The following is an 8,162-nucleotide window of genomic DNA, read 5'->3' as shown; positions in this document are numbered from 1 at the left end:
TTTGCCGTGGTTGGTCTGGTGGATAAACCTCCCCGCGACCGCGAGGTTTGCCTACTGCTCTCTGTCTCAGATATCCACACGTGCCCCGTACGCCGCCATCGCCATGGCTCTCCCCCTCGTCCGCCTTCCCCCGCTCCCCGCCGCGCGCCACCCACCGCTGCTCCGCCTCCCCAAGCACTCCGTTCCGCCTCACGGCGGCCGCGTCTCCTTCGCCTGTTCGTCCGGTAGCCGCGCCGCCTTCGCTGCCTGCTGTGCTAGCGCCTCGGTGGCCCCGGCGGCGGAGGCGGAGGCGGTGGTGGAAGAGCCCGAGGGGCCGAGGACGCGGCTCATCGCGCAGAACATCCCCTGGGACTGCACGGCGGACGACATGCGCGCGCTCTTCGGGAAGCACGGCTCTGTCGTCGATGTCGAGGTAAATTGTTTTCCGTCGCCTTATCCTTGTCCGCTTCAGAGAGAAGGAATGTGCGGCGAATTTGGAGTGGCAGTGATTCGCTGTGACGCGCCGCAGTACGAAGCAGGCAGCAGCGGCACCCCACGGTTGCTGAGAGCCTGAGATCCTAGTGCCAAGAGGATGGCGTGAATTTGCACAAGAACACAAATGCGTTTAGCGCGTCGATCTGAACACCAATACACCATGGTCCATTTGCCTGCAAGAATGGCCAATTTAGACTTTAAACTATTGTTCATTTCAAAGTTGGTTCTGCTCAAGTAGGAGCCAGGTATTTGAAAGACTCCAATGGTTCTACTAACGTGGATGATGTGTTCCCTTGCCAGCCTCTTCTCGAAGGGTGAACTGAAGAATCTGAGTCATTTTTGTACTTAACAATCTAGCAGAAATTTTGGGCAAAAGAATCGGGACTCAGTAGTCCAATGCAAACTGCACTATTTGCAGCTTCATTTCCATGTTTTAAGCCTTACATGTTAATATCAGGAGGTTAACCAGCTGACCTGGCTATGATGCATTCAAAAATGGATCTTTCTCCATTATTTACTGATAAATGGCATCATTAGTGATTAGTTTTATTGCTTGATTTGCTAGCTCTCGATGTACAATTCGACCAGAAACAGAGGATTGGCGTTTGTAACCATGGGTTCAGAAGAGGAGGCTCTTTCAGCACTCAACCATCTAAATTCGACTGTAAGATCTAGATTGTTCTGGAAGGAATGTCTATCTGTATCAGACATACTCTTATTTATTTTTTGAGTAAAATGCACCAGCGGTCCTTAAACTTGTCAGCAGGTTTCACTTAGGTCCACGAATTTGCAAAGCGCACATCGAGATCCCTAAACTTGGTTTATTGTATCATCCCGGTCCAAAGCCGTGTTTGACCGTGGTCTTGCCTACGTGGCACGCCACGTGGACGATGACATGGATTTTTATTTTATTTTTTCTCCCCTTTTCCTTCTTTTTTTTCTCTTTCTTCCTTGTCGAAAAGATGAAAATGCCTCATACACGTCATCGTCCATGCCATCGTATTTTCATTAAAGAGAAAAGAGAAAGAAGAAGGGAGAAAAAATAAAAAAAAATCCATGTCATCATCCACATGGCGTGCCACGTAGGCAAGACCACGGTCAAACGCGACTTTGGACCGGGATGATACAATAAACCAAGTTTAGGGACCTCGATGTGCGCTTTACAAGTTCGTGGACCTAAGTGAAACCTGCTGACAAGTTTAAGGATCGCTGGTGCATTTTACTCTTTATTTTTTTGTCATCTAACTGTCTTTCTACTCATTTTCTCTTGTAGACTCTAAATGATAGAACAATTAAGGTAGACTTTGCTAGATCGAGAAAGAAGCAGTATGTTGTGCCATCAGCTCCCATGCCGAAGCACAGCGTTTTTGTGGGTAATCTGACGTGGAGAGTGAGATCTCGCCATCTTCGTGAATTATTTGCATCAACCCCAGGTGTTCAATCAGTTGAAGTTGTCTTCCATACCACAAGTCCGAGGCGATCTGCTGGTTATGGATTTGTTTCCTTTTCCTCAAAAGAGGCAGCAGAGGCTGCCATATCTACCTTCAATGGCACGGTAAGTATTCTGAAATGTAGCTTAGAAATAAAATATAGTACAAGTTTTGGTTTGTGTACGGCCCAAATTCTAATACATGATTGTGTTTTGATGCTATTTCTGACCTATGAAATATATCACAGAAATTGATGGGAAGATCCATTAACGTGATGTTCAAAGATGACAATGCCAAAAAGAATAAATCTGCTGCACCAACGGAAGAGGATCTGAAGGCAGAATCATCTGAGCAGATTGTTAGCTAAGCATCAATTGTCATGGGAACACACCGAGAACTTAAATGATTGAGGATTGCTTAACTGACATTTTCCCAGTAATTACTCTAACTCAGTCCTTAATCTTATTTTTTTTCTAAGTACATTTTCAGCCATCATAACAAAAGAAAAGGGCATCTTCCGAAAAAAATAATAATAATAAAACAGCATTTTTTCTGGTTGTCATTTCTGATGACATGTCTGTTTATTTATTTGAATGCTGAAAAATATGTGTTTTTGCCAAGTTGCATTGCTCACTGGTTAGGTTTTGTAAACATAAAAACTACTATCATTTCATATTTTCATTACATTATCTCTCCTGAATTATTAGTTTAGATTTTAGCAAGTGCTTGTGCCAATTTGAGCATTTTAAGGTACCAGTTAGTTATACATTATTGTCACTTTGATTGTTGATATGATGGAATGTTGAGTTATAGTTTGGGCGTCGTTGACTTAACTATGGTTGTGTGTTCCTCCTGAAGATACTGAATTATTGGCCACCACTCTCTGCTAATGGTGAACGATTCTTTTTCTCACAAGGTCTCCCAGCTGCTGGTCAGTTTTGCTCATTCAACGCCTCGTGAGTTCTATATTACAGCGTTGTTTATGCTGTCCACTTGATATGGATGACATATGACATTTGGAGGTCAGCTTTATGCCATGAGCACAAAATATATGTAAGCTTTTCTTGACACCCAGGTTAATTAATTGTAGATAGAGATAAGTCTCAAGGATCTCAGACGTAACCCGATGGATTTAGCGATAATTTGTTTATTGTGAAATATTTGGCTGAAATGTATAAATCACCGGGATAACTTTAAAGGCTAAAAGCTACTACTGGTATTGTTTTCAGTCTGTACCTGTCTTCGTTTTTATGTGACCGGAAGATTGTAGATGCCGGGTTTAATCTAATCCATTATCTAAAATAAATGTGACCGGAAGAACTGTGACAACTGTCAAATTAATATATAGCCTTCACATCAGTTCCAAATTGCACGCTTGGTGTGCTATCCTTAAAGGTTGCCGTGCAGTACAGACCCAAGGTTCTTCAGTAACCAAACGGGCTAGTACATCTGCGTCACGAGCGGTCTGACGAAACATCTGTGAGCAATACTGACGCTCGAAACATCTGTGAGCAATACTGAACTGTGCTGAATCAATTATTGTCCGGTCTTCCGTCCCCATCTGTCTATTCTTAGCTCAGAAAGTATCCTCTTTAATAATCTGATAATCTTGTAGTACTAAGCTTGTTGATTGTGAATGTGCTGCAGATATTTAGGTCCATTCTTTTTTTAGTGGATTTATGTTGGTTCTAAAGATACGCTGAACCTCCCTCTTAACCTGGACCTAGTCCTAATAGCAAAGTTAATAGTATAGCCAACTACTAGCTACAATTCATCTATAAAATTCAACAATAGTTGCTTACTATACTATTAGTATATGGTCCCATTGTTATACATACATTGTGTCTTGGAGTATGTGCTGTAGCGAGCTACAGAAGCTGCTCTTCTCTATCATATTTTATCTTATTAAAATATATTTGTAGCTGGTTAATAGTATACTATTGTTCCTGCTCTAATAAGACGAGCTAAGCGCAAACTCCGAGTTATCCATTTCGCAGCATTTACCTTGACGGAGTGGACCTGAAACGCTAAACGCATGAGCAAACGTGTACGGAACTCCTTTGGTCAATCGTTGGATTATCCATCTGAAACTCCTTTTGTTTTCGCCGGGATACCCGTATGAAACTCCTGCATCTGTCGCCTTCATTCGCACCGGTGATACCGTACTCATAGTGGATTAGTGGACACTTATGTGTTGAGAATACCGTGCCGGTCCTTTGCGAAAGCACATGTAACGCCTAGGAAAGCAAGGAACAGAAGCAATCTGCTTGTCTTGTGTGCGACAACGAGGCCAGTGCGTTGTCCTCGCACCAAGCGACCGCCTCGCCGCCGATTGTTCCGTGCGACGCCACACCGAAACCGAACCGGGACAACCTATTTAATCTTTCAACAAATTTAAACCTTCAAATCTTGAGAAGTTTTCAACCAAAGGATGCAATTCATTTTAAATAAAATAATTAAAAAGCATATCAAAAATAGTAAATCTAGATATAAAAAGAGTTGTAAAATCTAATTCCAGTATACTTACGTAGATAAAAAACTAAGTGTTTTACGTAAAACGATATGGCATTAATGTATAACTAATAGAGTTTTAATTATCATAACCTTAAAAATTTATTTATAGTAACTTCCATATAAAAAGTTTTTTTTATGAAATATACCGTTTAGCAGTTTGAAAAACGCGTGATTATCTAAATTTTTATCCAATTTTTGTTACGAAAAAAGACCTAAATTTACAAGAATATACTCTCTCCGTCCCATAATATAAGTTATTTTAGAGAGATATGACACAATCTAATACTACCAATCTAGAGAGATTGTTCAGATTCGTAGTACAAGATTATTATGATACATTCCTTTAAAATTAATTATATTTTAATATAAAATCCTACGAACGAAAAATACAAAGACAGAAAAAACGAACCGAATAAACCCAAGCAAACCAAGCGGAAATCCCCGCGTCGCGTTAACCTTCTCGCCCGCGGTTTCTTCCCTTCCTCGCGGAAGAAGCCCACCGTTCCTTCTGCCACGCTTCAAGCAACCGCTCACCTCCCCTCCCCTCCCCCACCACTCTCACCAACCACACCCCCCCAAACCAGGCGCCTTCTGGTGCTCTGACGCGCGTGGATGCCGCGGCGGACGGCGAGCAGCGCGGCCGCGGCGCCCGGCCGCGGCGGGATGGAGTGGGAGCTGGAGCGGGAGATGGTGCTGATGGCGGCGGCCGGCGGCGAACACCAGAAGAAGCAGAGGCAGCAGCAGCCGGCGCGGCGGGCGTTCGCCACCGACCTGCTCCAGAACTGCGACCTGCCTCCTCCCGCGAAGCTCTTCGGCCCGCTCCCCACTCTGCAAAGGTAGGCGCCGCCGCGTTCCCATCTCCCTCTCTCACACGATCGATGCCGTGGAATTCGCGAGTGTGGCATTGCTTAGAGCGGCGCGGTGTTTTTTTTTTTTTGTTTTTTTACCCTTTTTGTTGATGTGGAGGTTGGAGAACGCGGCGGCGTGGACGAGCACGAGCCCGGATCGGAAGGGCGGGGACGGCGAAGGCGGTGGTGGTGACGGCGGCGACCGCCTGATGCGTGCGCTGCGGCTGTCGCAGTCGCGGGCGCGGGAGGCGGAGGAGAAGCTGGCGGCCGCCGGGGCGAGCAACGGCGAGCTCTCGGCGCTGCTGGTGCGGGACTCGGTGGTGCTGTCGGCGCACCGCCTGTGGGTCATGATGCTGGAGGCCGAGAACTCCGGGCTCAGAGGAGCAGCAGGAGCCGCCGGCTCGGCCAAGGAAGGCGTCGGCGAGGACGAGGACGAGGACGAGGACGAGGACGGCGGCGCCCGGCGCGGGGCCGCTGCGTGGTGGCTCGCGCTCGCCGTCTGCGTCGGCATTGCCGGCATCGGCCTCGCCATGGGCAAGCTCCTCCTCTGAAAACTAACCGTTTCTTCACCTTTTTGTTAAGGGGAAACTGCACATTGGAGGATCAGATCAGACATCATGAAAATCCATCGTGCTACGAAAAAATTCTGCACAAAAAAAATGTTGCTAGCATCTGGAACATTTCGATGACTAGGAATCACTTGTAAATGATGAACATGATGAACAGAGAGGGGTGATGACTGATGAGAACTGTAGAAACTTAGGAATCACTGTTTTCAGAAGGAAGTTGGGTTGTGACTGGTTTGGTTGTGAAGTTTGTGTAGATAGGATTATCATCACGCAAAATTGGCATCATTTCTATTCCCAAAGAGAAGCTTGGATGATGAGGAATCGGCTGGAAGATGCCGTATCTATTGCTGCACGCTACCACATTCATGACTGCGTCTGCGTGTAGGATAAACTTTTAAAAGAGAGTAGTAATACCTTGTTTGGATAATCCGTCCCAAAATAAGTAAGTGTAGTTTTATATTATTCGTGTCTAACGTTTGACCGTTTATTTTATTTATTTTTTTATAATTAATTTTTTTATTGTTATTAGATGATAAAATATGAATATTACTTTGTGTGTGACTATTTTATTTAAATTTTTGTCAAATAAGACGAACAGTCAAACATTAGGTACGGATATCTAGAGCTACACTTATTTTGGGATGGATGTAGTATGTTGTTTGGATAATCCGAAGAATTCTATAGAATATTCATTGCTCCCTCCATTCCACAACTTAGTACAAATTCTATCTTAACTATATACTTATAAAATATGGTTTTTACAGCTAAATAGCATGTTCAATGGTTGTTAATACTGGTCTCTCAGTGTTGATTAGGAGATTAGGAATACTCAGTATAGATTAGGAATACTCGTTGACATGGAAAAAAAGAGGAGACAAAACATCATTGCTATGGGTAATAACGGTTCAACAACCATTTTTAGTCTCTATAATATGGAAACATGATTGCGTAAGAGTAAAAAAAAGAAAGAATAGTAAAAGAAGAATATTTTTAGTTAATTTAGAGCCTTTTTGCCTTTCTACTATTATTATAAAAACACGAAAATAATTTTATATTATCTAAGAGATTATACTCCTCTCTGCCGATTGACTAGCTCTTGGTTTTATTACCAAGTTAACTAATCCAGGTTCACACCTCACCCACACAAATTTTGACAATTTGATCCTTTGAAAAAGCTAATTTTACAAATGAACCGCCGCCAAAATTTATTTAAAAAATGACTTTTTTTCAGCGCCAAATCATATGGCACTGAATTTAGACACCTCAGTGCCACGTCAACTGGCGCTGAATGCATTGCCACCGCGGATGGAAGGCTAAGTCAGCGTGCCAACGTACATTCAGCGCCGTGCTATTTAGCGCTGAGGTGTCTAAATTCAGCGCCACACGATTTGACGTTGAACAAAAGGGTCATTTTTGAAATAAGTTTTGGCGGCGGTTTATTTGTAAAAATAGTTTTTGCAAAGAGTTAAATTGTTAAAATTTGTGCCTCACCCACTGGTGGAGGCAAAATAAGTATTTCCACCCTTTTTAATAGCTTTGTTTATGAAGAATGTTCTTTTATTTTATTTTAGGATAGGGAAAGCAGCTCAGCCGAGTATCGTCGCTTTGATTCTCTTTATGGTTGTATCTCTGCTGCTCATACGGCGCAAGTATTTCTACAAAAGAAAAACAATTGAGAATATATCTATTTATTTAATAATTTATGTTTATATATCTACACGGGAAGAAATGTCACAAATATACGAGCCCCGCGGATCGAATACATGGGAGCACTCACAAAACGCGTTGTGGGAATGCAGGAGCGCCAACCAGGGTGTTCCCGCTGAACGAGCAAGTGGAACCGCTAGTCCGCCACGGTCCCGTGGGCTGAACTTGCGGGACCATGACGGTCCTGCGGACCAGGAGTGCGGCAGCGTAGCTTCATTGCGTGGAACCAACTCTGTGAACAGTGGCAAACAATGTTAGACGGTACTCAATAGTGTTTTTGAACAATATTAAAAACACATGTACGTGTTCAGATGCCGGTGCCGCGGCACCGCGCCGGTGCTGTGAGACCAATCCACAGGACCATGTCGGTCCCGCGCAATTGCCCCACGACACCACCCCTCTTGTCGGTTTCGCGCCTTCAAGTTGCAGTGACGGCGCGGGCCGCGTATGTGGACCGCGGGAAATGTATATTTCTATAAAATTTTCATACGCATGTATATATATGAAAAATCAAGAAAATTACTCCCTCCGTCCTAAAATAAATACAGTTTTACACTGTTCATATTTAACTTTGACCGTTCGTCTTTTTTTATTTTTTTATGACTGTACTTTTATTGTTA

At 43.7% G+C, this 8,162-nt stretch overlaps 2 protein-coding genes across 2 annotated transcripts; both read left to right on the top strand.

The window, feature by feature from the left end:
- Positions 1 to 3,132, top strand: LOC127782479 (RNA-binding protein CP33, chloroplastic). Its single transcript, XM_052309680.1, has 5 exons — positions 1 to 412; positions 1,040 to 1,138; positions 1,748 to 2,029; positions 2,152 to 2,339; positions 2,821 to 3,132. Exons 1-4 carry the CDS (start codon positions 104 to 106, stop codon positions 2,269 to 2,271), a joined length of 810 nt encoding a protein of 269 aa, XP_052165640.1. The 5' UTR covers positions 1 to 103; the 3' UTR covers positions 2,272 to 2,339; positions 2,821 to 3,132.
- Positions 3,133 to 4,445: 1,313 nt separating this feature from the next.
- Positions 4,446 to 5,953, top strand: LOC127782480 (uncharacterized). The gene is made up of 2 exons (XM_052309681.1): positions 4,446 to 5,254; positions 5,385 to 5,953. The coding sequence occupies exons 1-2, from the start codon at positions 5,031 to 5,033 to the stop codon at positions 5,815 to 5,817; spliced, it is 657 nt and encodes a 218-aa protein (XP_052165641.1). The 5' UTR covers positions 4,446 to 5,030; the 3' UTR covers positions 5,818 to 5,953.
- Positions 5,954 to 8,162: the final 2,209 nt, after the last annotated feature.

This window comes from Oryza glaberrima, chromosome 8 (assembly GCF_000147395.1).
Source record: "Oryza glaberrima chromosome 8, OglaRS2, whole genome shotgun sequence".
NCBI classification, from domain to species: Eukaryota; Viridiplantae; Streptophyta; class Magnoliopsida; order Poales; family Poaceae; genus Oryza; species Oryza glaberrima.
Note: the sequence above shows the minus strand (reverse complement) of the source record. Positions and strands in the feature narration are given on the sequence as shown.

Bases quoted from the DNA above. Each gene is read 5' to 3' on its own strand.
- LOC127782479 (XM_052309680.1), top strand. From the start codon at position 104: ATGGCTCTCCCCCTCGTCCGCCTTCCCCCGCTCCCCGCCGCGCGCCAC. The intron at 413-1,039 runs GTAAATTGTTTT...TTGATTTGCTAG, and splicing joins GCTCTGTCGTCGATGTCGAG to CTCTCGATGTACAATTCGAC. The intron at 1,139-1,747 runs GTAAGATCTAGA...TTTCTCTTGTAG, and splicing joins TCAACCATCTAAATTCGACT to ACTCTAAATGATAGAACAAT.
- LOC127782480 (XM_052309681.1), top strand. From the start codon at position 5,031: ATGCCGCGGCGGACGGCGAGCAGCGCGGCCGCGGCGCCCGGCCGCGGC. The intron at 5,255-5,384 runs GTAGGCGCCGCC...GTTGATGTGGAG, and splicing joins CCGCTCCCCACTCTGCAAAG to GTTGGAGAACGCGGCGGCGT.